We start from the raw sequence: 27,804 nt of genomic DNA on the forward strand, positions 1-27,804 counted from the left end.
GAGAGGGCAGAGAGAGGGAGAAGAGTGGAGAGAGAGGGGGGGAGAGAGAGGAGAAGGGAGAAAGAGAGGGAGGAGAGGGCAGAGAGAGGGAGGAGAGTGGAGAGAGGGGGGGAGAGAGAGGAGAGACTGGGTTGAGGAAAAAGTAAAGGTTTGGGGGAGGAGGGATCTCAACTTGTTTTTATAGGAGAGGGGTATAACTCTGAAACGGAAACTGAACTCAGTAGATGTCCCCTTCCCAGGGAACCAGAGAGAAGTCTTTTGGGCATATGCTTTAGGGTTGTTGTTATTATTACTCCAACTACAAAGCCAGGCAGAGAGAGAGACAGAGAGAGAGAAAGAGCGAGCGAGAGTGAGAGAGAGAGAGGAAGATAGAGGACAAGAGATGAAGAGAGAGCAGGAAACACAAAATGAGAACCCCCAGTGGTTCAAAGGAAAGCTGTGGAAAACTACCACATGAAAACACACCCTGACGCTCTTATCTCCCTAGCAGTATTCCCAGCAGCATATTGTATTGCGTACTGATTGGGCAGTTGGCTATTATGAGCTTCATGGTAGAGATGTGGTAATGCCTGTGGCAGTGGCTCTGGCTGTGACTGGCTATTAGGGACTTTTGTATTGAGAGTGACTCGGGTTGTGTTGCTTACTGTATCTGTGTGTCCATGTGTGTCTGTATGTGTGTCTGTTTCCGTGTGTGTGTGTGTTTTGTGTGCATGTGTGCGGGTCTGATCATAAGCCACATGGCATGCTCCCTGACTGGGGCTTCGTTTTCCCGACTCACTCCACTGCTGCACCATTAAGACTTCCTCTGCTATCTCCTGTACTCTCATATAATTAGCATGCCTACTAGTGGTGCGCGGGGCAGCTTTTTTTTCACCCGCACCCACCCACAATTGCTAATAACCCATCCGCAACCATCCAACTATATGTGATAAAGTAACTATCACCCTAACTTGCTAATATAAAAAAAAATTCTGTAGGCTACAGTCAGAGATAGCGGAACTATTTTAAAAATACATTTTCCTGGCTGATTTAAATATGGTTCTGGTTATGATATCCGGAAATGTTGGTAGGCTATTTGTTAATGAACTTGTCTATAATTTGATACATTCAGTTTCTCTTCTGTCATTAATATGTTGCCCTAGAAGACTAATAAACCCTTGCTCAACAGAATGTCAGAATTCGATAGAATGAATGCTTCAATCTAGTTGACATTGTTCTATTAGCCAGCAGCGTACCACTCTGCATCCCACTTCTGGCTTGCTTCTGAAGCTAAGCAGGGTTGATCCTGGTCAGTTGCTGGATGGGAGACCAGATTCTGCTGAAAGTGGTGTTGGAGGGCCAGTAGGAAGCACTCTTTCCTCAGGTCAAATTTTTTTAAATCTCAGTTCCCCAGGGCAGTGATTGGGGACATTGCCCTGTGTAGGGTGCTGTCTTTTGGATGGGATGTTAAACAGGTGTCCTGACTCTCTGTGGTCACTAAAGATCCCATGGCACTTATTGTAAGAGTAGGGGTGTGAACCCTGGTGTTCTAGCTAAATTCATAATCTGTCCCTCATACAGTCACCTAATCATCCCCAGCTTACATTTGGCTCATTCCTCCTCTCCCCTGTAACTATTCCCCAGGTTGTTGCTGTAAATGAGAATGTGTTCTCAGTCAACTTACCTGATAAAAATCTGTAAAGTTTTCTCTGTCGTCTCTGTTTCTTTCACTGAGCAAAGACGTTTAGGGACCGGGGAGAAAGTGCAATAACCCCCCATCCAACAAAACAAATGGGAAGATTATTGACTTCAGTTGGACCAGTTGTAAGGAAGTAGAAAACTGTGAAAAAGACCCAACATTTTTCTGATAAGATTTCAGTTCGGCTTGGATGCATATTTTGTGTTTGAAATACTATCAGCTTTTATTATGCTGATGAAGATAGCACCTCTACAGACAGTATCTAACTGTGCATTTGCATTCTCTCAAGATGCTGAAAGAAATCATATTTCTCCACTCCTGCTCCTGAGTCAAAATTGTGCCTACATTTGCTGCATAATTTTAATTCTGCAGAAGTTAATATTAAGGCTATGTGAGAGGTTATAGACCTACAGTCAGTGTCCAGATTTCAGTTTCCGTTTAACCTATCTGAACAGTAGGCTACAGTTACTTTGACATGCCATAGACGGGTTGGTTGTTTAACAACAAAACCAAGGTGTGCGCAACTATGTGGCAAAACAGATGGGGTTGGCTTAGATTGTTGACAACATGTAATCTGTATTTCGTCTCCAATGTTCATTTAAAACGTAAATACATTTGCACAATGAGCACTTGTTGTCCCTCAAATACATTGTTACAGTTGTCGGTTAGCTAGCTAATTAGCTAGTTAGCTAATTTTAGCAATATTAGCATTGACATAAAATCAGTCAAAACACAAAACAACAAGACAGGGTTTCAATAACAAGATGAAATGAGCTGAAACGAGCTGAAACGAGCCACTTACGATTCCCTACATCGCAGTTTCTTGTCATTTTTCTATTAATTTGGCCATCCAGAATCACAACAACAGGCTGACCTCTGCCCCATGGAAGCGAGCACATCGTTTTCTTGACGTTGTCAGCTAACCCACCTATAGGCCTATTTGAAGTCCCCGTCTTGTGACTGTCGAATTTGTATAGCACCTCACAATCATCACACATAACATAAACAGAACCGCTATCATAGCCGGTGCTGAACATTGTTTTGGGCCCTGTGCTACCTATGGCTGTATCGGTTCGTTAATACAGGACTAGTAAAGGCTTTGTGAAGAACAAAATATATATATATTTTATTTATTCATTAATATTTGTTTTTTTATTAGGATTTTTCAGGAGTTGCTGCGGCACCCTCATCCACACAATATTTCATGACCCTAAACCTTCCCACCCTGCGGATATAACCACAGGGACTGTGGGTTATGAGTCAACCCACGCATCACTAATGCCTTCATGCAGGACATACAAAGAGACAGGGAGTGATAGAGAGATGGAGGGGGGAGTGTAGGAGAGTGAGGGAGAGAGAGAGGGAATGTATGTGCCTAACTCTGCCTGTTGAGATAGAGGGATGGAGGGGGGGAGTGTAGGAGAGTGAGGGAGAGAGAGAGGGAATGTATGTGCCTAACTCTGCCTGTTAAGATAGAGGGATGGAGGGGGGAGTGTAGGAGAGTGAGGGAGAGAGAGAGGGAATGTATGTGCCTAATTCTGCCTGTTAAGATAGAGGGATGGAGGGGGGGAGTGTAGGAGAGTGAGAGAGAGAGAGAGGGAATGTATGTGCCTAATTCTGCCTGTTAAGATAGAGGGCCTGGCAGACAATTTAGTTGCCAAAAATATGCAAACGGCAAAAATGACCAGAGAAAAAAACTTAACTTGATCGACCAAAATAATAATTTAGCAAAAATAATAAACAGTTGGACAATAGCAATAATCCCTCAACTTGGGGACAAAAGCCAAAGCACCTTAAAGATAGGGCATGGAAATATAATCCACTGGGTGGATTGGATGTATCAGTGAATTCTATTGCTACGACAACAGCTCTGTAGCAACATGTTAGGCTACGTTTGAGTAAAACTCTCCATGAATGAGGACTGAGGACAATGGGTTGTCCCTGCCCTAACCTGACATAAACCATTGCTAAACCAGTGATAATTCCTACATACTATTTCTATTGACTCTCCACACATCCAACTCTTACGCACAAGCGCACACACACACACAATCACCCATGAACACACAATCACACACAAGCACACACATGCAACCAGACTCTCTCACACACACATTCACACTCAGTCGACTCTGCTGTTATAGTATATAGCCTACTATTTATCTAACTGCATTACCAAGAAACTACCCACTTTATATGTAAGCAATAAGGCCAGAAGTGGTGTGGTATATGGCCAATATACCGCGTCTAAGGGCTGTTCTTTGTCACGACGCATCGTGGAATGCCTGGATACAGCCGTTAGCCATAGTATGTTGGCCATATACCGAATCCCCCAAATCAGCATTCAAGCTTTGAACCACCCGGTTTAAAATTGTAAATACAGTCATACTTGACATAGCACATCCATGATCAATATTATATATCATATTGTGTGTATATCAGGTTATTACTACTATGCATACTACCTTCTATAACTTGTGATTTTCGATTTGACTTTTTATTTATTATTGATATTGATTATTGTACTGCATTATTGAGGGAGCTAGCGCACAAGCATTTCACTGCACCTTTTATACCTGCTGTAAACTGTGTATGTGATGAACAACATTTTAAAGGTGAAATAAATAAAGGTGAAATAAATAAATAAAACTTTTTTTTGCGTAATTGACAAAACAGTGGCCAGCGATAAGACATTTACAACCACATTTATAACCAAAGACTTTATAAACAAAGACATAATTTGCACAAATGTGTTTCCAATAAATTATAAAGCATTTGAAAACACTCCTAAACAGGATAAACTAAATTACGAGAGGCGCTCAAACTTTAGCTAAAGCCGTGAATTTACCGGTATGCTCCTTATAAGGTGGCAGGCCTAGAGACATGTTGGTGATACCAAACAAAGATGCAAACATTTCTACAAAAATATATACTATGACAACTAGACTCTGTCGTTTGTGTTTTTTACATGGTAACAAAGCATACTGATTGATTGGACTAGCGATAGCATAGTTAGATTAGCAAATAAGATTTGTAACATACAAATGGCGGCATGCAAAAAGATGGCGGCCTCCATGCACTTACCACAAATGCCTAGTTTGCCGTATTGTAGCTTGTTCTCCTTTATTATATCTGCAATTGCACAGTGTAGGCCTAGGTTAACACCATATGAGGGTTTTTTAAATGCTACCAGACACCTGCAATTTGAAAAACTGGAATAGTAGACCGTGTCCGTTTGTGTAGGGACAAATGGAGGGAAATATCTATCTCTCTCTATCTCTCTTTCACTGTCTCTCTTTCCCACTGTCTCTCTCTCCCACTGTCTCTCTCTCTCTGTCTCTGTCTCTCTCTCTCTCTCTCTCTGTCTGTCTGTTTACCCCATTAATCTTGCGTTCTGTTTCTTCTCCTGCTCTGTGTTTGTCACTGGGCATCTGTGTTTTGAGAGGCAGTTTTTTTGTACCATTGCCCTGGTAAGATCTCGACCTCATAAATCTGGCCTGTTTTACATCAGAACCTTCTTGGAGCTGTCAAGCATACTCTGTCTGTCTGACACCCCTTTTCTCTCTCTCTTTTTCCCTCACTACTATCTATCTCTCACTCGCACACTTTCTCTCTCTCTCTCTCTCTCTCTCTCTCTCTCTCTCTCTCTCACTCGCACACTTTCTCTCTCTCTCTCTCTCTCTCTCTCTCTCTCTCTCTCTCTCTCTCTCTCTCTCTCTCTCTCTCTCTCTCTCTCTCTCTCTCTCTCTCTTTCCTTTTGAATTCATAGAAGGCATAGGCAAGGATAAATCATGGAGAATAGCATGGATCATTAACTATATTTGTTCCCATTTCCTGCAGAATATGATAGATCTGGCTAATTACCACCTTGCCAAGTCTATTTCTGAAAATGACAAGCAGCTATTGGGCGGGAGGATATCACTCCATATGCAGCATACATTTTGTACTATGTGACTATTGGTGAGGCCATCGCCAGCTCCATTTTCAAAGGAAGGAAACTCAAGCCAAGCACTGTCAAACAGCATGTGTAAATATGATTTGCATGGAGATTTGAATTCATAAGTATGGATATCGTTTTTTATTTCTTTGCAGAAAATGAATTTGGAAGAGTGGTGAGCTCTTTTTCTCCAGTTTAACATCTACTATCGTGGGCCACGGAGGAAGCAGAGGTCTGGACCAAAGAGAAATCTCACCCCAAACCATTTCAGGTACAGTTATATGATATAATCATACAGTACACCTTGATAACCCCATAAAACCCAATTTAGATATAAAGCCACAACTCTGTCATACTCAATCCCAACCATTTCAGGTAGAGATACAAAACTCTGTCACACCCAAACCTTTTCACAGGCTCTTTTCAGAGTGATAGCTACCTACCTACGATAACACCACTCACCGGAGAAAATGTTGACAGCAGATTTCAATCTTTATCCCACCCCCCCTCTCTCTCTCTCTCTCCAGCACCCACTCAGATGCTATCAGCCTGGTCCGTCACACCAATTCAGAAACACTTAGATGGAGATAGCATGCATGTTTACTGTCACTGGTTGATGCATGGCGTCAATACCTATTTGCAGTGAAATTTGATAATGCAAGTGTGGTTTCTGAAGTACACCACATGACTGAGACATATTTTCCCAACACTTTGAGGTGAAACAAAGGAAATCCAATAACAATGTGAATTTTGGTAACAAATGTCCCATCCCCGACTATGCACACACACACATACACACACACACCCACAGACAGACACAGACACAGACACACCCACAGACACACCCACAGACACAGACACACACACACACACACACACACACACACACACACACACACACACACACACACACACACACACACACACACATACAAACACATAGAGAACAAATGAGAGTTATACTGCAGTATACAGTATTAATATGGTAAAGCAGTATGAACATAGGGAGAACAGCTCTTCCTTATCCTTCCAGTACTGCAAGGCTCCACAAGCTTCTATCACATCTGTGGAATTTCCCCATGGTGTAATTCCCATAAGCTGGCAGGCCAGGAGGCCGAGGAGTGCTCGTAACCACACAGAGGGGCGGGTGAGTCTCAGACTGGCTTCAGGGACCCAGGCACCGGTCTCACGAGGGGCCTTGAGGGAGGAAGTGCTGTTGTTGTCATCTCGGCTGAGAGAGGCCTTAGAGAGAGTCAGACAGCTGTAGATAGGCACAGTGTTTGTGTTTTGTTTGTGTATGTTGGGGGGGGGTTGACTCCCTCACTCACCACAGCCGAGGAGGAAATAGCTCATAATGTTATATTTTGTGTAGCACTGTTGACATCAGGTGTTGAGAGCTTATATGGCTGTTGAAAAACACCAGTGAAAAGCTCAGCAGTATAATGTTGAGTCTGGGCGTAGAGTCTAAGCAAGTTTCTGTCACACAGTTCATTCATTGTCCCTTATATTTGCTTGTTTGCTCTGTCTGTCTCTATCTCTGTCTCTGTCTCTAACTCTTCTCATGAGCCAAATGTCACCGTGTGAATGTAGTGTGGGGAGTTGGGCCACCCACAGCACTTAATGGATTGATAACTTGTTGGTTCTTTTTATATTTTTCCTGAGGTAGGATTTCCTCTTATTGTCATGGAAACCCCTGTGCCGCTGCACAGAAATATAATTTCCACCCCCACTCCTACCCTTCCTAAAACACCCTGCCGTTTGCCACACTAATAAGATTTACTAGGTACTGTATTCTTGACTTTGATCATTTTATTTTTCCCCATTTGAAACATTTATGGGATTCATAAAAAAACACCAAGGCTTCCACCATTAGGACTGAAGGCTTAAGTGGCAATGTAATAAATCATGTTGAATAAAAGACACATCCAAACGTGGCTAGCCTCTGATAGTGCAAAACTCAGCAAGCATGAATATTTAGTAACATCTGGAAATAACAGAATGCTCCCCTCTTTCAACTCATCAACAATGAATGCACCTCTGATTGGTTGGGATCTAATTACCTTTACTGTAAAATGATGGCTCTAGTGTGAGAGTGAGTGTGGAGTGTGAATGTGAGTAATGTGATATCTGTAGGGTTAAATAGAGGATTTACAGATAAGACATTGATTTGAGAGTCATGCAAAACAGTACTGTATATACACAGTGAATATGTAGGCTAGCAAAATATGGGAGAGATTATTACTATAAGCTATTCGTACAACTAGCTCTCACAGTCTCACGTCAGAATTAGACGTTCATCCATATTTCTCAAATGTCAAATTCCAAAATTGTTGTAAACGTCAAATATCAAAGCGTATAAGGTTAAGTTGTGGCATTAACCCTGAATGATTAAGATAAGGGTTAAGGTTTGGCATAGGCTTAAAATAAAAATCTCAAAAACAGCTTCCTATCGCTCGATTTGAACTTGCAACCTTTGGAATTAGATGTCTGGCTAATCAGGGACAGAGGCAGATGCTTACACCCATCTACCATCCCCATCCCCATCGCCCTGGCAAAACCCAAACCTACATGAAGGTAACAGCGCTCACTGTTGCCCTTAGTGGCCGGTTTCAACATCATCTACCGACGTCCTCAGACATGGATGGACGTCGAGTACTGACTTGTATCACAGGTGACCTGGCTGTATTCATTTCACTTTGTTTGAGCAATGTGCCAAGTGGCATAAAGCTAAGATGACACCTTTATGCAGAGAGTAGTACAGGTGCACTTTAACGGAGAAGCGTTTACTGTGTTGGGGAGCGATGGAATATCATAATCCATACACAAATATGGACCAGAAGAAGAACCAATGCAATTATTCATTTCTATTCACAGTACATTTGCATACATCTTCCAAAGCACCATGAAGCAAACGTTTGGGTGACAGCACCTGGCAAAGTCTACATTTCGAAATCCTTTAAAAAAATGTAATTTCACAGTGTCAAAAACAGTAAAGCTTTGACATCAGGCAATTACTCTCTCGATAAATCGTTGTGTGTGTGTTCATAAGACAGAGTGACAGACAGACAGACCCAGGAGCCAGGCCACAAAGCCAGTCTTCTCTTGGCACCTGGTAGTGCTTCTATCTCTGACTGTCTGTTTGTATCTCCTTTGCAGATGGAGGTGGATGCAGATGAGAAGCGCCATCGAACACGCTCCAAAGGTATCCGAGGTGCGTCTGCACTCTCCTCAACTCACTGAGGGTGCTACTCAGGGTGACCTTACCCCAACCCACACACACACACACACACACACACACACACACACACACACACACACACACACACGCACACACACACACGCACACACACGCACACACACGCACACACAAGCACACACACACACACACACAGCTCTCTTATCACACATTCCAAACTATACTTCTCAGTACTCAGCTCTTCTCCTCCCACTGTCTCTCACCTCACCAGCCCTCCAATACCAGACATTATCCAGGCAGTTTATCCAGCCTAATACATCATGTTATTGTGCCTGCCTACAGTGGATTTACTGTTTTTAACCCTGATGAAAGCATGATTTTATGATATAGTGATCACTCTTTTCCTTTCGCTTCCCCTCACTCTCTTTATTTTCTCCCCATCCCTCTCTCCCATTGCTCTCCCCCCTCTCTCTCCCCCATCCTTCTCTCCCCTCTCTCTGCCTATCCCTCTCTCCCATACCTTTCTCCCCTTTCTCTCTGCCGATCCCTCTCTCCCATCTCTCTCTCTCCCCTCTCTCTGCCATCCCTCTCTCCCATCCCTCTCTCCTCTCTCTCTCTCCCCTCTCTCTCTGCCCATCCCTCTCTCCCATCCCTCTCTCCATTCCCTCTCTCCTCTCTCTATGCCGATCCCTCTCTCCCATCCCTCTCTCCTCTCTCTCTCTCCCCTCTCTCTCTGCCCATCCCTCTCTCCCATCCCTCTCTCCTCTCTCTCTCTCCCCTCTCTCTCTGCCCATCCCTCTCTCCTATCCCTCTCTCCATTCCCTCTCTCCTCTCTCTCTGTGCCGATCCCTCTCTCCCATCCCTCTCTCCCCTCTCTCTATGTGCCTATCCCTCTCTCCCATCCCTCTCTCCCATCCCTCTCTCCTCTCTCTCTGCCGATCCCTCTCTCCCCCTCTCTCTCTCCCATCCCTCTCTCTGCCTGTATTTCTCAGTGCCTGTGGAACCAGCGATACCAGAGCTGTTCAGGTCAGTATTTCTGATAAACATTGTCTCTGTTCACCTGCCTTTCCAGCTTCCCCCTTGTGTGTGAGTGAAAGAGGGAAAGATAGGGAGGGAGAGAGAGGGGGGCGGGGGAGAGGCTGAGAGATGGAAGGCCACTAGGGATGATAATGGCTGTGGAGCACTCCCAGGCTCTCAGTGTGTAGTGAGAGATGAGCACTAAAATCACCTCTTCAGACAGGAGCGATGCCCTTTACTCAGCATGCCTCTTGCTTCTGCTTCCTCTCTCTTTTATTCCCATCTCTTTCTTTTTCTCCCTTATTCACTCCCGTATCACTCACCTCTCTGTCCTAATCACTCTTTCTCTCCTCTTTTCTGTCTCGTATCTAATTTATCTCTATTTTGCTATCTATTCTGACAAACCCTATCAGCAGTAAATAATGAGCAAATCTAACTTATTAAGAACCACTGCAACTGCCATCTTTATCCTGGCTGTTCAAATGTTAAATCCTGTCAATACAGTGGCTGTAAGATGATCCTGAATTGACCCTTGCAGTGTGTTGTCCCACTCCCTGCTAAGTTGATTAAATTACACCATGAAACCCATTTATTGATCTTCCTGAATCTCCCTGAATCTCCCTGTGTCTCCCTGTGTCTCCCTGAATCTCCCTGTATCTCCCTGAATCTCCCTGTATCGATGGACAACCCTCATTGTGGTGTTCAGTTATCCACTAAGAGTTGTCTTGTATTTGGCCATTTAAACCTGGTTCAAATATACTTTCATAAGATGAAAATTTCAGAACAGTATCATATTCATAATCTCATATATACAACACACACTCTTAGAAAAAATGTGATATCTATAACCTTAAAGGATTCTTTGGCTGTCCCGATAGGAGAACCTTTTGAAGAACCATTTTCGGTTCCAGGTAGAACCCCTTCCACAGAGGGTTATAAATGGAACCCAAAAGGGTACTACCTGGATCCAAAAATGGTTCTCCTGTGGGGACATCAGAATAATTGTTTTGGAACCCTTTTTATAAGAGTGTACAGTATATAGGCCTATACCCATGTTTTTTATATAGTACTCTCAGATGTCCTCTACTTTCTTTTATCCTTGGATATTATTTTGTCCTTCACAGGCTAGGAGAAGGTTTCTTCAGAGATAACATTCTGGGCCCACCTATATCAATAAAGAATATCCCACCTGGCCACCTACAGTATAGCTCTTTCAGATTTCCACAGATGGCTACCCCATCTATTTCTCTCTCTTGCCCCCTCTTTCTTTCTTTCTTTCTTTCTTTCTTTCTTTCTTTCTTTTTTCTTTATCTATCGCTCTCGCTTCTTCTCTGTCTCTCTGTCTCTCTCTGTCTCTCTGTCTCTCTCTGTCTCTCTCTCTCTCTCTCTCTCTCTCTCTCTCTCTCTCTCTCTCTCTCTCTCTCTCTCTCTCTCTCTCTCTCTCTCTCCATGGGCTCCATCTCCCTCTCTGCTTTCCCCACCGCTGCCTGCAGATATCAATTAATCAGCGGATCGATGGTCAGCCTATCTCCAGACCGAAGCATCCATAATGCCAATAATGCTGCTCGATGGCGTCGCTCCCCAGAGAGCTGATAGTCGTCAGGACAAATACGCTTGACTTTGCGTGGCAGGTCTGGCTGGTCTGGGCAGATATGCCACTGTGATATTGTAAAGGGTTTTCCCCCATGCTGCCCAGCAGGAAATGCAAACTTGTAGTGTATTAAGGCTTCTAAAGTTTGTAATTTCCATTTTAAAATGTCCATCTTGATTTGCCCTAGAAAATAATTCCATAAATTATAATCCACATATTAATTCACATTTCCTGTTGCTGCTGGACTATGTTCCTGCTGTAGCAAACTAGCTCAAATTAAGATCCTACATCTGTAGGTGGAGCAGTAAGACCAGATTGAAGTGTGAAATACCATCAGAGTGCTCTACTGTACGTGTAGTGTTGGAGTAAAATAGGAGTGTTTGTATAGTAAAGGTAGAGAGATGATACGATTGCAAAGGGGAGCAAAATCCAATAAAATCCAAGTGTGAAGTAGAAAACAGAAATTGAACAGAATATGTGTAGATCGATAGATGGAAAAAGAGAAGAGTGGAGAACGGTGAGTTGTGTGCATACTCAGTGGGTGTTTTTGTGTCTTCTCAGCTGTCCTACACAAGGCTGTGATGGGAGTGGACACGTCAGCGGCAAATATGCAAGACATCGAAGGTAAAACGATCTCCCTTTAGTCTTATTTCAGTTATGGATGAACCATTTTCTCCACTTTTCACTAATGATTTTCAAAAAAATTTAACTGGAATATCATTTATTGAAACAAATTCCAATAGCCTACCATGGTCATTTTCACAGCTGGGTTTGATGGACAGGTTAAAGCGCAAATATTTATTCTCTTCCCTTTGTCATTTGCATATTTACAGTGGGATATGCTAATCATATTTTCTATTGTATAAGCTCTCCATAAATCTCCTTATAAACAAGCACTCAAAATGGAAGGATCTCTCTCTCCTCTTTAAAGGACATGCCTGTGTTCTATTTCTTCTCCTTTGTTCTAAAAATACCAGGATCATTGTGAACTAATCCCATTTCCCCATTCGGACAAAGAGTGGGCTGCTGCCTTGCACAACTGGAAGCAGCCACATTGGGCTTCTACTAATTGTGGTTTGGTAGAATCCCCCCATTTCAGATTAAGGCTGTGACTTTCCTATGAATATGTTTATGTATACATGTACATTATGCTACTGTAACTAGCTTGTGGTTGTCATACGTTTATGTATACATGTATGCCAGTGGTCACCTACCGGTCGATTGAGTTCGACTGGTCAATCTTTAAGACATTCCTAGACGATAAACAAACATTTCTGTAGAGAATCCAAAGATAAAGGCTTGCGCTTTATATTCGTGTTGTGCTGTTGGCGGTAGGTGCACTTGATTCAGAAGCCCTGCGCACCGGGCAGGCAAAGTATTCCCATTTTGGACCATTTCATTTGTCTGAAAAGACAAACTCCGCCTACCCAGCGGACCGGTAGCTCTGTGGCTAAATTGAGTTTGCCTACTGCGCTGGCCAATCGGATAGCTCAAATCACGCCTACAGCTTCCAGGACCCTGGCCACAGCAAAGTTTGATACGAGCCTACATGAGATTTCATCATTTAAAAAACCATGACCAGAGCCAGTCTGTCAAAGAATACAGCAAAGAGCTGCTGTTTTTCTCAGTGAGTTCATGTTTAAGTTTTTATTCAGCACTGTTTAACACTATTACAAAACATAAAATGCCCTTTGCCCTACTTCCACTAGCGCTGCACCTGCAATGAATGAGTAGCCATGTGTATTGATAGTCCAATTATTATTAGCAGCTCATCGTGTCTATTTTAATACTGAGGACTATTTCACTTTCTCTAGGAACAACATGAATTTGTGCATGAGGCAGATGAGGTGCAACTCGAGTTTGGTCATCAGGTGGAAGACGGTGTCCTCTCTCTCTGGTCAGTCTCACCGGAGGAAAGGAGAGAGCAGGGACCGTGAGAGGCTGACCTTCTGCTGTAATCTACCTCCCCTGAGACTAATGCCGTGTTCAAAACAACTGGGAACTCGGAAATCTCTGACTTCAGTGCGTTCAAGACAACTAGGAATTCTAAAAAAAACGATATCCGACTGGAAAATCATTTTGAGTGGTCATCCAACTTGGAATTCCAAGTCAGAAACTTATAGAGCTCCGACTTTCCGACCTGAGGATCACTGATGTCATAATTTTACCAATTTTTTTTCCCGAGTGCCCAGTTGTCTTGGAAGCACGACCATCAGATTAGTGGCGGTCGGTGCCGTTTAAGATGAAGGAGGACGATAAATGTTTTTGTGAGCATGGCCTTATTTCTATAACAGCATATTGGATGACTGTCATTCATATTCCATTCACCCAGCTCAATGTAACAGCGATAGGTTTAGGCTACTACATGATACTAACATTTTCCCTATAGCCATCATGAGGGGGCGACTACCTAGCCTATGAATGACAGTTTAAAATGTAGGTGCATTTAGCTGATCTAGGGTGTAATCATTAGTCAAACAGTTGCAAATACGAGTTTCTATTGGACAAATTCAGGTATGTTTATCCCCATTTCATTCCGTTTGCTTCCGTTTAAGAAACATTTTTCAACTGAATCAGTGGAATGAATACACCTGTGACCACACGCAAACACAGTTCACTTTCATTATAGCCACATACAAACAGCATGATTCCTGTGATTGTTGGATAATTCCTTCTCGCATCTATGCTCTCGCCTCCTCTCACCTTTTCCCTTCACTTGTGGACTTCAGTGTACAAAATACTTTCCAAGCCAAACCTTCATATCATACAATTTAACTGCTACACACAGCCTACATCGTTGTCACCATATTAATGTCACAGTCAACATAGCCACTAGAACTAATGCCACGATCATGTAGTATAGTGTACAGTCAGCAGCAAGCAGTTTAGCAGTTACACTGGCGGCCCCTGGTGGCAATTTAATGAAGAAAACCAAAAGCTTACCTTGACTTGGAAGAGTTCCAGTGTTGGATAGCTATAGCCAGCAAGCTAACTTAGCATCCCTCTCTGTTTGCGACAGGTGTTTGAGTAGGTTAAACTAGCTAGCTGCATTCGCTAGCTAAGTAAGTGAAAGTTTAAAAAAAAAATACAACAAAATATAGCTAGCTCTTTCTCTCTCTTGTTTCTCCTTCATTTCATTTCTACTGTTGACCTTCATTGCAAAACAGTGTGTTTTAGTCAATTATTTGGTAACGTGAATATATTTAGTATAGTTTTATCTAAAAAGGATAACTTTTTGAATGTTTCACTATTTTATTTATTTAATGAAATTCACTGACGAGGATGGTCCTCCCCTTCCTCTGAGGAGGAGCCTCCACTGCCAGATGCATCAGTTAAGCAAAATATTAAAGCAAATTATTTGCTAATTATTTCCATTTATGCTGATCTATTTTGTTATCAAAGCTCGAGTTTTGAAAAATAATATGGTCTGAGAATAACATTATTGAGAATGCAAGGCATATAGCCAATATGCTGTGAAAAATGTATTAAGCCTACTGCACAAATGTAATTCCTACAGAACTGTTTTTATAAGGTTAATATTAAAAAAATTAAGTAATGTTTAAAAAAAAATCTGAGCGGTAGATCTCGGCTTGTTTTTTGACTGCAAAAGTGATCTTGACTCAGAAATGGTCGGTGACCACCAATGTATGCTAAGTAGCTTGCGGTTGTCCTACGTTGGTACCGTATTATGACAAACACTATGCTTATGGATCATTAGGATATTACAACAGACTCCATCAGAATGATCACATCAACAGAAGGTTTGTTAGACTAAATGTGCATTTCTAGCTTACTAAATACAGGTAGTGTAGTTCTCTCCTCTTCGGGCTGAAATGTTCAAAACAATTGAGGAAGGTGTATCATTACTAAACCTTAGTTAGGCCTGATAAAACTATGCAGTATTATGTTGCTGTGTATTTATCAGCTTTCCCTGGGGAATTGTTGTTCCCTGCACATGTGGACAGTTTTGGAAGTGCGTACTGTTCTTTTGAACTGTCTTTACTAGCTACCTCTTCTAACTTCGTCCATGTTGAGACACAGGTTTCCTCTGTCTTCTGGTTAGTGAAATGAGAGAGGCGTTGTTTTAGAGCAAGCTTTAATCGTCGGTGTCAGAGCTAAAGCATGGCCGTGCAGGAAATGATCCAGTTAATGAAACATTTTAATTATTCAACATCATTGTGGAATGTGATGACCGTGTCGGTGAATCCCCAACTTAACTATTCGCAAGTCACACACACATGTACACACACACACACACACACACACACACACACACACACACACACACACACACACACACACACACACACACACACACACACACACACACACACACACACACACACACTAAGATTTCCCAGAGAAATCTCCCACACTGGTCACGTGCCAGGCTTTCAATTGTGTGTGAGAGAGAGAAATCCGTCTGTTATAATTACTTGCCCTTGTATGGATGGGTTCATTACTCAAACCCCCTCAGAGGCTGGCAACCCGCTGGCTTAGGCCTGGCAGACATCTTGGAAGTCACTGTATAGTTGATAGACAGCAGCACTCTGTACCATATTGATCTTTATATCAGCACAGAGAGAGTGAGAGAGTGAGAGAGAGAGGAGGTGGAGTATGGAGAACGCAGCATAGCCGTGCGGTATTTTTCCATCTCTCTTTTCTCTCTCTCTTTCTCTTTCTTTCTCTCTCACAAACAAAGAAAAGACAAAGACTCCTCCTCTCATTGTGACGTGTCTATCCCACCAGCCAGTGCTTTGCTCAAAGGATAATTCAAGATAAATAAATCAAACAAGGAAGGCTCAATCCATCAGCACACCTGGCTAAGACTGCCTTGCTCAAACACACTCTCTCTCTCTCTCTCTCTCTCTCTCTCTCCTTATCTCTTGCTCTCCGCCCATCTTCCTTACTCTCCATCTTCCTTCTCCCTCACTCCCCTCTTTTTCTCTTCTCTCTCTCTCTCCCCCATCTCCCCCGCTCTTACCCCTCTCCCTTTCTCTCATTCTCTCTCACGTTCGTCAATCTCCGGCAGCTAATTTCTCCTTCAGATGGTGCCGCACTCATTTGCATTCTTATCAAAGTGTTCTGACGATCCGACAGAAGCTCTAAGAAGGTGGGATCATTAATATGTTAATTAGTCCCTTTCTCCACTCTCTGCACAGGCGTGCCAGCGATATCCTCTCTCCTCTTGTTACGCTCACAGCAATTCACACAGCCTTTGAATGCGTGCTGCAGACTCAGAAATGCCATAATATATGACTGTTCACACACCCTGGCAGATGGTTCCATGCATCTCCCAGTAAACCATGGTCTCTGTCTGTCTGTAGCCTGTGTGTACGAAATGACTGGGCTTCAATGGATCTCTATGTTACATAACTGCAGGGTCAGGAGTTTATTCATGGAGCTGACCAAGTGTAATAATGTCATTCCAACAGACGTATCTTTGGTTAGAGGGTAATGGGGTGGGAATGTTGGATGGCAATAATAACAGGTCCTTTGCAGGATAGTTTGGCCAGCCGTTTTAGATTAGTCAACTCTCATCATGTCTCAACACTGATAGATTATTGGCTGGCTGGGGTAATTAAGACAACAGAAATACAGCAGGATTCTCTCATGCCTGGTGTGGCTCACTCTTAGTGTGACTAAACATCACTAGACAACACTAACATCACTATGTTCTTTGAGACAAAGCATTAATAGCTGATGCTGTTAACATGGCATCGAGGGATTTGATGAAAGTCCCTTAGCTGCTAAGAAAATACATTTACATTTTATTTTTCCTCCTATTTTGTATAAAAAAACACATGTTAGTTACAGTTTATTTTTCTCTGAGAGCATGCATTAAATTTTTTGGGACAATTCATCACACATTAATTATCTGTGAAGAAACCAGCAGCAGTTTTCTTGGCATGAACCTGCCAAGGCATCAGGGCAGGGCAGTAGACCCCGCCCACTCAGGCCATACTTAATAATGACTCTCGCTTTGAACCCATTTAATGGCTGGAAGGTTGAGTGACAGATTGTGTCTATGCTGTCGGGGGTGGACACGCCCTTCTGGGACACGGCTGGAATTACAGAGCAGTTGCAGCTAAATTACACATTAGGAAGGACCTCTAACTCGGAGGGAGGGAGGGATGATGAATAAAGAATGGATGTGAGACGAGAAGCAGTGGTTGAACTGCGTGGGTCCACAGAGCACACACACACACACACACACACACACACACACACACACAGGTACATTCTCCCACACACAGCTTTCATGCAGTGCTGAGAGCCAGCATGAAACCATGAGATAAACAGTCCTAATCATATAATGTTAGCATTTTATCATACTCACATGTTGTTTTTACCTATCAATCATAACCAATCATTCACTAATACACATACAGTTGAAGTCGGAAGTTTACATACACCTTAGCCAAATACATTTAAACTCAGTTTTTCACAATTCCTGACATTTAATCCTAGATAAAAGACCCCTTCTGAAAAAACCTACACTCGATCCCTCCGATATCAACAACTACAGACCAGTATCCCTTCTCTCTTTTCTCTCCAAAACTCTTGAACGTGCCGTCCTTGGCCAGCTCTCCTGCTATCTCTCTCAGAATGACCTTCTTGATCCTAATCAGTCAGGTTTCAAGACTGGGCATTCAACTGAGACTGCTCTTCTCTGTGTCACGGAGGCTCTCCGCACTGCTAAAGCTAACTCTCTCTCCTCTGCTCTCATCCTTCTAGACCTATCTGCTGCCTTTGATACCGTGAACCATCAGATCCTCCTCTCCACCCTCTCCGAGCTGGGCATCTCCGGCGCGGCCCACGCTTGGATTGCGTCCTACCTGACAGGTCGCTCCTACCAGGTGGCGTGGCGAGAATCTGTCTCCGCACCACGTCCTCTCACCACTGGTGTCCCCCAGGGCTCTGTTCTAGGCCCTCTCCTATTCTCACTATACACCAAGTCACTTGGCTCGGTCATATCCTCACATGGTCTCTCCTATCATTGCTACGCAGACGACACACAATTAATCTTCTCCTTTCCCCCTTCTGATAACCAGGTGGCGAATCGCATCTCTGCATTTCTGGCAGACATATCAGTGTGGATGACGGCTCACCACCTCAAGCTGAACCTCGGCAAGACGGAGCTGCTCCTCCTCCCAAGGAAGGACTGCCCATTCCATGATCTCGCCATCACGGTTGACAACTCCCTTGTGTCCTCCTCCCAGAGTGCTAAGAACCTTGGCGTGACCCTGGACAACACCCTGTCGTTCTCCACTAACATCAAGGCGGTGACCCGATCCTGTAGGTTCATGCTCTACAACATTCGCAGAGTACGACCCTGCCTCACACAGGAAGCGGCGCAGGTCCTAGTCCAGGCACTTGTCATCTCCCGTCTGGATTACTGCAACTCGCTGTTGGCTGGGCTCCCTGCCTGTGCCATTAAACCCCTACAACTCATCCAGAACGCCGCAGCCCATCTGGTGTTCAACCTTCCCAAGTTCTCTCACGTCACCCCGCTCCTCCGCTCTCTCCACTGGCTTCCAGTTGAATCTCGCATCCGCTACAAGTCCATGCTGCTTGCCTACGGAGCTGTGAGGGGAACGGCACCTCCGTACCTTCAGGCTCTGATCAGGCCCTACACCCAAACAAGGGCACTGCGTTCATCCACCTCTGGCCTGCTCGCCTCCCTACCTCTGAGGAAGCACAGCTCCCGCTCAGCCCAGTCAAAACTGCTCGCTGCTCTGGCACCCCAATGGTGGAACAAGCTCCCTCACGACGCCAGGACAGTGGAGTCAATCACCACCTTCCGGAGACACCTGAAACCCCACCTCTTTAAGGAATACCTAGGATAGGATAAAGTAATCCTTCTACCCCCCCCCCCCGAAAGATTTAGATGCACTATTGTAAAGTGGTTGTTCCACTGGATATCTTAAGGTGAATGCACCAATTTGTAAGTCGCTCTGGATAAGAGCGTCTGCTAAATGACTTAAATGTAAATGTAAATGTAATAAAACTCCCTGTATTAGGTCAGTTAGGATCACCACTTAATTTTATGAATTTGAAATGTCAGAATAAAGGTAGAGAGAATGATTTGTTTCAGCATTTCTTTCTTTCATCACATTCCCAGTGGGTCAGAAGTTTACATACACTCAATTAGTATTTGGTAGCATTGCCTTTAAATTGTTTAACTTGGGTAAAGCGTTTCGGGTAGCCTTCCACAAGCTTCCCACAATACGTTGGGTGAATTTTGGCCCATTCCTCCTGACAGAGCTGGTGTAACTGAGTCAGGTTTGTAGGCCTCCTTGATCGCACAAGTTTTTTCAGTTCTGCCCACAAATTTTCTATAGGATTGATGTCAGGGCTTTGTGATGGCCACTCCAATACCTTGATTTGTTGTCCTTAAGCCATTTGCCACAACTTTGGAAGTATGCTTGGGGTCATTGTCCATTTGGAAGACCCATTTGTGACCAAGCTTTAACTTCCTGACTGATGTCTTGAGATGTTGTTTCAATATATCCATATAATTTTCTTTCCTCATGATTCCATCTATTTTGTGAAGTGCACCAGTCCCTCCTGCAGCAAAGCACCCTCACAACATGATGCTGCCATCCCCGTGCTTCATGGTTGGGATGGTGTTCTTCGGCTTGCAAGCCTCTCCCTTTTTCCTCCAAACACAATGATGGTCATTATGGCCATGGCCAAACAGTTCTATTTTACTTTCATCAGACCAGAGGACATTTCTCCAAAAAGTATGATCTTTGTCCCCATGTGCAGTTGCAAACCGTAGTCTGGTTTTTATGGTGGTTTTGGAGCAGTGGCTTCTTCCTTGCTGAGCGGCCTTTCAGGTTATGTCGATATAGGACTCGTTTTACTGTGGATATAGATACTTTTGTACCCGTTTCCTCCAGCATCTTCGCAAGGTCCTTTGCTGTTGTTCTGGGATTGATTTGCACTTTTCACACCAAAGTACGTTCATCTCTAGGAGACAGAACGCGACTCCTTCCTGAGCGGTATGACGGCTGCATGGTCCCATGGTGTTTATACTTGCGTACTATTTGTTTGTACAGATGAACGTGGTACCTTCAGGCGTTTGGAAATTTCTGCCAAGGATGAACCAGACTTGTGGAGGTCTCCAATTTTCTTTCTGAGGTCTTGAATGATTTCTTTTGATTTTCCCATGATGTCAAGCAAAGAGGCACTGAGTTTGAAGGTAGGCCTTGCAATACATCCACGGGTACACGTCCAATTGACTCAAATGATGTAATTTAGCCTATCAGAAGCTTCTAAAGCCATGACTTCATTTTCTGGAATTTTCCAAGCTGTTTAAAGGCACAGTCATATGTATGTATGTAAACGTCTGACTCACTGGAATTCTGATACAGCGAATTATAAGTGAAATAATCTGTCTGTTAACAATTGTTGGAAAAATGACTTGTGTCTTGCACAAAGTAGATGTCCAAACTGACTTTCCAAAACTATAGTTTGTTAACAAGAAATTTGTGGAGTGGTTGAAAAACGAGTTTTAATGACTCCAACCTAAGTGTATGTAAACTTCCGACTTCACTGTATGTAGAACATTTCTGCAAATACTGTCAATTTAATCACCTCTGCACATACCTAGTAATAAACAGAAAGACAAAAAAAACATTCCACACACATACACATGCACAAACACACACACACACGCACACACTACCACATATGCGCGCACATACACACACACTTACACATCGAGTGCCTGTCTGCCTCTCTGATTCGGAGAGCCTCCAATAACAGGCGAGAGAGCCCTAGAGTGAGAGAGATCCCACAGCTCAGACCCTTCATATGAGAGAGGCTAGAACTGTGTGTCTCTACCAAGACACACATGCACACACATAGCCTTCTTCACAGTCTAGAGCCGCAAACCTCCTTGAGTAGCCACTCAAACCCAACAATTTCATCAGCAAGGACATCATGGCTGAAATACAATCGACATGGTGCTGATTTCACACCACTGTGTCTCTGTGCTGGAGCAGCCAGGGCACCAGTATAACCCGTGTAACTGAACATCTTCTAACAATCTGCTTCTCATACCTCCTCCTTCACTCTGATAGAAGAGAGGGGATGGAGAGATGATCTAAAAACCTGTTTCAGGTCCCTGTGGAGTCATTAAGTCAGATAAATGCTCTCAGTTCAGGCCAGGCTGTTTTTCAGCCCCTCTAAAAAGGGGTGAAGGAAGGAGAAGCTATAAAGCCCAATTAGTGAGTGGAAGGAGAGAGTAATGGCTGTGTGACTGGCCACAGGCGTCCCACTCTGTGACACCTCACAGGCTATACACCAGTGTTACCTAACTGGCGGCCCATGGGTGATTTTATTTGGCCCCCCAAGTTTTCTGAAAACACCAGCAAATTATTGTTGGACATAAAAAAGACTGTAAAAACACCAGCAAATCAGCTCCTAGTCATTTTAAATGAGTAAATCTGTTCCAAAGTATTCCCACGCATAATAGAAAGGTATATGTGATCAGGGAAGATGGCGCCGGAGGGGTTGGCTGCCGTTTTATAGGCTCATAACCAACCATGCTATTTTGTTTGTTTCTTTGCATTGTTCGTAACTTGTTTTGCTGCTACATAGTTTGCTGCTACCGTCTCTTATGACCGAAAAGAGCTTCTCGACATCAGAACTGTGATTACTCACCTCGAATTGGACGTAGAGTTTTTCTTTAATGAGTCGGATGGGAAGGATATACTCCAAAAACCCGAACAGGCCCTCATCCCCGTCATTCGTTGGGGAAGGAAACTGAGATTTAGCGGTAAGACATCAGGATGCCTTGTGAGGATCAGGCGAGGAGTTGCTTAACTGCCTTTGCCCTCCGTTCTGCTAGCTAACATTCAATCGCTGGAAAATAAATGGGACGAACTGAAAGTACGTATATCCTACCAACGGGACATTAAAAACTGTAATACCTAGTCGTGGCTGAACAATGCCATTAATAACACACAGCTGGCGGGTTATACACTATCGGCAGGATAGAACAGCGTCTGATAAGACACGGGGCGGGGGCCTATGAATATTTGTAAAGAACAGCTGATGCACGATATCTAAGGAAGTCTCAAGGTTTTGCTCACCTGAGGTAGAGTATCTCATGATAAGTTGTATACCACAATATCTACCGAGAGAATTTTCATCTGTATTTTTCGTAGCTGTCTACATACCTCCACAGACAGATGCTGGCACTAAAACCACACTCAATGAGCTGTATACCGTCATAAGCAAACAGGAAAACGCTCATCCAGAGGTGGCGCTCCTAGTGGCCGGGGACTTTGATGGAGGGAAACTTAAATCAGTTTTACCTCATTTCTATCAGCATGTTAAATGTGCAACCAGAGGGGAAAAAAACTCTAGACCACCTTTACTCCACACAAAGAGAAGCATACAAAGCTCTCCCTCATCCTCCGTTTGGCAAATCTGACCATAATTCTGTCCTTCTGATTCCTGCTTACAAGCTAAAATTAAAGCAGGAAGCACCAGTGACTCGATCAAGTTACTGGACTGTTTTGCTAGCACAGACTGGAATATGTTCTGGGATTCCTCCGATGGCATTGAGGAGTACACCACATCAGTCACTGGCTTCATCAATAAGGGCATCGATGACATCGTCCCCAAAGTGACTGTAAGTACATACCCCAACCAGAAGCCATGGATTACAGGCAACATTCACACTAAGCTAAAGGGTAGAGCTGCCGCATTCAAGGAGCAGGAAGCTTATAAGAAATCCCGCTACGCCCTCAGATAAACCATTAAACAGGTAAAGTGCCAAAACAGGACTAAGATCGAATCGTACTACACCAGCTCCGACGCTTGTCTGATGTGGCAGGGCTTGCAAACTATTACAGACTACACAGGGAAACACAGCCAAGAGCTGCCCAGTGACACGAGCCTACCAAACAAGCTAAATAACTTCTATGCTCACTTCGATGCAAGTAACACTGAAACATGCATGAGAGCATCAGCTGTTCTGGGTGACTGTGTGATCACGCTCTCTGCAGCCGATGTGAGTAAGACATTTAAACAGGTCAACATCCATAAGCCCTCAGAGCCAGACGGATTACCAGGATGTGTACTCTGGGCATGCGCTGATAACTGGCAAGTGTCTTCACTGTCATGTTCAACCTCTCCCTGTCTGAGTCTGTAATACCAACATGTTTCAAGCAGACCACCATAGTCCCTGTGCCCAAGAACACTAAGGTAACTTGCCAAAATGACTACATACCCGTAGCACTCATGTCCGTAGCCATCAAATGCTTTGAAAGGCTGGTCATGGCTCACATCTGCACCATTATCCCAGAAACCCTAGACCCACTCCAATTTGCATACCGCACCAACAGATCCACAAATGATGCAATCTCTATTGCACTCCACACTCCCCTTTCACACCTGGACAAAAGGAACACCTATGTGAGAATGCTATACATTGACTAAGCTCAGAGTTCAACACCATAGTGTCCTCAAAGCTCATCACTAAGCTAAGGACCCTGGGACTAAACATCTCCCTCTTCAACTGGATCCTGGACTTCCTGATGGGCTGCCCCCAGGTGGTAAGGGTAGGCATCAACACATCCACTACGCTGATCCTCAACACGGGGGCCCCTCAGGGGTGCGTGCTCAGTCCCCTCCTATAGTCCCTGTTCACTCATGACTGCACGGCCAGGCATGACTCCAACACAATCATTAAGTTTGCAGATGACACAACAGGGATAGGCCTGATCACCAACAATGATGAGACAGCATATAGGGAGGAGGTCAGAGACCTGACCATTTGGTGCAAGGACAACAACCTCTCCCTCAACATTATCAAGACAAAGGAGATGATTGTGGACTACAGTAAAAGGAGGACTGAACACGCCCCCATTCTCATCGAAGGGGCTGTAGTGGAGCAGGTTGAGAGCTTAAAGTTCCTTGGCATCCACATCACCAACAAACTAACATGGTCCAAGCACACCAAGACAGTCGTGAAGAGGGCACGACAAAACCTATTTCCCCTCAGGAGACTGAAAAGATTTGGCATGGGTCCTCAGATCCTCAAAAGGTTCTACAGCTGCACCATCGAGAGCATCCTGACTGTTTGCATCACTGCCTGGTATGTCAACTGCTCAGCCTCCAACCGCAAAGCAGTACAGAGGGTAGTGCAAACGGCCCAGTACATCACCGGGGCCAAGCTTCCTGCCATCCTGGACCTCTATACCAGGTGGTGTCAGAGGAAGGACCTAAAAATTGTCAAAGATACGAGCCACCCTAGTCATAGACTGTTCTCTCTGCTACTGCATGGCAAGCAGTACCGGAGAGCCAAATCTAGATCCAAGAGGCTTCTAAACAGCTTCTACCACCAAGCCACATGACTCCTGAACAGCTAATCAAATGGCTACCCAGACTATTTGCATTGCTCCCCCCCTCTACGTTGCTGCTACTCTCTGTTATTATCTATTCATAGTCACTTTAATAACTCTGCCTACATGTACATATTACCTCAATTACCTCGACTTCGGTCAACTCTGTACTCTACACATTGACTCTGTTCCGGCACCCCCTGTATATAGCCCCACAATTGTTATTTACTGCTGCTCTTTAGTTATTTGTAATTCTTATCTCTTACTTGTTTGGGGGTATTTCCTTAAAACTGCATTGTTGGTTAAGGGCTTGTAAGTAAGCATTTCTGTGTAAGGTCTACACCTGTTGTATTCGGCGCATGTGACAAATAACATTTGATTTGATTTGATATGCAAATGTCAGCAAGGCTTGAAATTATTATATTTTATTCAACAGAAATAGGCCATATTCAGTCCTCTGAGATAGCACACACACACACGTATACACACACTTACCTACACACATGTACCTACCTACATACATACAAACACACACACACACAGAGGGAACTAGTTTCTGGGCCACACAAGATGCTCAATAAATGAATGATGAGTAAATCTGTGAATTGTGAATAATTGATGGCAGCCGAGGTAACAAGCAAATGATTGGTGTTATTGTTTGTTAATAAGACACTGTAACAGATTTAGGATCTTAATTTGACCTATATTGTCACAGAAAAAGAATCCTGATGCAACAGGATTCGAACATTATTTACATAATGTTGCTTGATCGGTGGTTAGGCTATTAGCTGGCCAAAAGTAGGCTACATGAAAAGTGCAATACTGTTAATATAACTGTGTGTTTGTCTGGTTTTTCATAGAATTTATGTTCTGGGATGCAGAAAAATTCTCAGAAACAAAAGATCAAATTAAGATCCTACATCTGTAGATCATCTCTAACTGTCGCTCATTATCTCACACCCTACAAAACCATCCTCCATATTTGGAAAGCAGGATATCAAGATGCACAGTGCATACTGAAACACTGTTCACTCCCTAAAGGCCTTCGTGACTATTACTACCTTGGAGACTAGCCGTTACCTAGCGCAGGGTTCCCACCCCCGAAAAGTATTTAGACCCCTTGACTTTTACCACATTTTGTTAGGTTACAGCCTTATTTTATAAATGATGACAAAGCAAATACACCTTTTTTTTTTACATTTTCGCAAATGTATGTATAAAAACAACTGAAATATTACATTTACATAAGTATTGCTTGGCACACTTTATTTGGGGAGTTTCTCCCATTCTTCTCTGCAGATCCTGTCAACCTCGATCAGGTTGGATGGGGAGCATTGCTGCACAGCTATTTTCAGGTCTCTTCAGAGATGTTTGATCGGGTTCAAGTCCGGGCTTTGGTTGGGCAACTCAAGGACATTCAAAGAGTTGTTTTGAAGGCACTCCTGTGTTGTCTTGGCTGTGTGCTTAGGGTCGTTGTCCTGTTAGAAGGTGAACGTTCGCACAATTCTGAGGTCCTCAGCGCTCTGGAGCAGGTTTTCATCAAGGATCTATCTGTACTTTGCTCAGTTCATCTTTAACTCGATCCTGACTAGTCTCAGTCCCTAACGCTGAAAAACATCCCCACAGCTGCCACCACCATGCTTCACCGTGGAGATAGTGCCAGGATTCCTTCAGACATGACCTTGGCATTCAGGCCAAAGAGTTCAATCTTGGTTTCATCAGACCAGAGAATCTTGTTTCTCATGGTCCGAGAGTCTTTAGGTGCCTTTTGGCAAACTCCAAGCAGGCTGTCATGTGCCTTTTACTGAGGAGTGGCTTCCTTCTGGCCACTCTACCATAAAGGCCTGATTGGTGGAGTGCTGCATGTACTTGGTCACCTCCCTGACCAAGGCCCTTCTCCCCCGATTGCTCAGTTTGAACGAGCGGCCAGCTCTAGGAAGAGTCTTGGTGGTTCCAAACTTCTTCCATTTAAGAATGACGGAAGCCACTGTGTTCTTGGAGACCTTCAATGCTGCAGACATTTTTTGGTACCCTTCCCCAGATCTAATCCTCTGCAAAATCCTGTCTCGGAGCTCTACGGACAATTCCTTCAACCTCATGGCTTGGTTTTTGCTCTGACATGCACTTTCAACTGTGGGACCTCATATAGACAGGTGTGTGCTTTCCAAATCATATCCAATCAATTGAATTTACCACAGGTGGACTCCAATCAAGTTGTAGAAACATCTCAAGGATGATCAATGGAAACAGGATGCACCTGAGCTCAATTTCGAATCACATTGCAAAGTGTCTGAATACTTATGTAAATAAGATATTTCTCTATTTATTTATTTTTTAAATACCTTTTAGTGAAGGAAGGATGATCTTGGCAAAGGAGAAATGCTCACTAACAAGGATGGAAACAAATTTGTGCACAACATTTGAGAGAAATATGCTTTTTGTGCATAAAACTTTACATGTTGCGTTGTTCAGTGTATACATGTAAACTGTATATATACACACACACATATATATATATATATATATATATATATATATATATATATACTGCTCAAAAAAATAAAGGGAACACTTAAACAACACATCCTAGATCTGAATGAAAGAAATAATCTTATTAAATACTTTTTTCTTTACATAGTTGAATGTGCTGACAACAAAATCACACAAAAATAATCAATGGAAATCCAATTGATCAACCCAGGGAGGTCTGGATTTGGAGTCACACTCAAAATTAAAGTGGAAAACCACACTACAGGCTGATCCAACTTTGATGTAATGTCCTTAAAACAAGTCAAAATGAGGCTCAGTAGTGTGTGTGGCCTCCACGTGCCTGTATGACCTCCCTACAATGCCTGGGCATGCTCCTGATGAGGTGGCGGATGGTCTCCTGAGTGATTTCCTCCCAGACCTGGACTAAAGCATCCGCCAACTCCTGGACAGTCTGTGGTGCAACGTGGCGTTGGTGGATGGAGTGAGACATGATGTCCCAGATGTGCTCAATTGGATTCAGGTCTGGGGAAC

The 27,804-nt window shown here is 43.6% G+C and overlaps 1 protein-coding gene across 6 annotated transcripts in view; it reads left to right on the top strand.

Annotated features, from left to right (window-relative positions):
• LOC115172775 (myelin transcription factor 1-like protein) overlaps positions 1–27,804 on the top strand; it is a 160,146-nt gene that overhangs the window by 65,765 nt on the left and 66,577 nt on the right. For 5 of the 6 annotated variants that reach the window (XM_029730515.1, XM_029730514.1, XM_029730517.1 and 2 more), the window contains exons 2-5: positions 5,771–5,886; positions 8,772–8,826; positions 9,804–9,837; positions 11,981–12,043. In XM_029730515.1, the coding sequence (XP_029586375.1) occupies positions 8,772–8,826; positions 9,804–9,837; positions 11,981–12,043 (152 nt within the window). In that variant the 5' untranslated portion in view covers positions 5,771–5,886. The remainder of the gene's footprint in view (positions 1–5,770; positions 5,887–8,771; positions 8,827–9,803; positions 9,838–11,980; positions 12,044–27,804) is intronic. The other variant, XM_029730516.1, reaches the window with a different exon arrangement.

The sequence above is a fragment of the Salmo trutta genome, chromosome 33 (genome assembly GCF_901001165.1).
Source record: "Salmo trutta chromosome 33, fSalTru1.1, whole genome shotgun sequence".
Taxonomy (NCBI): domain Eukaryota; kingdom Metazoa; phylum Chordata; class Actinopteri; order Salmoniformes; family Salmonidae; genus Salmo; species Salmo trutta.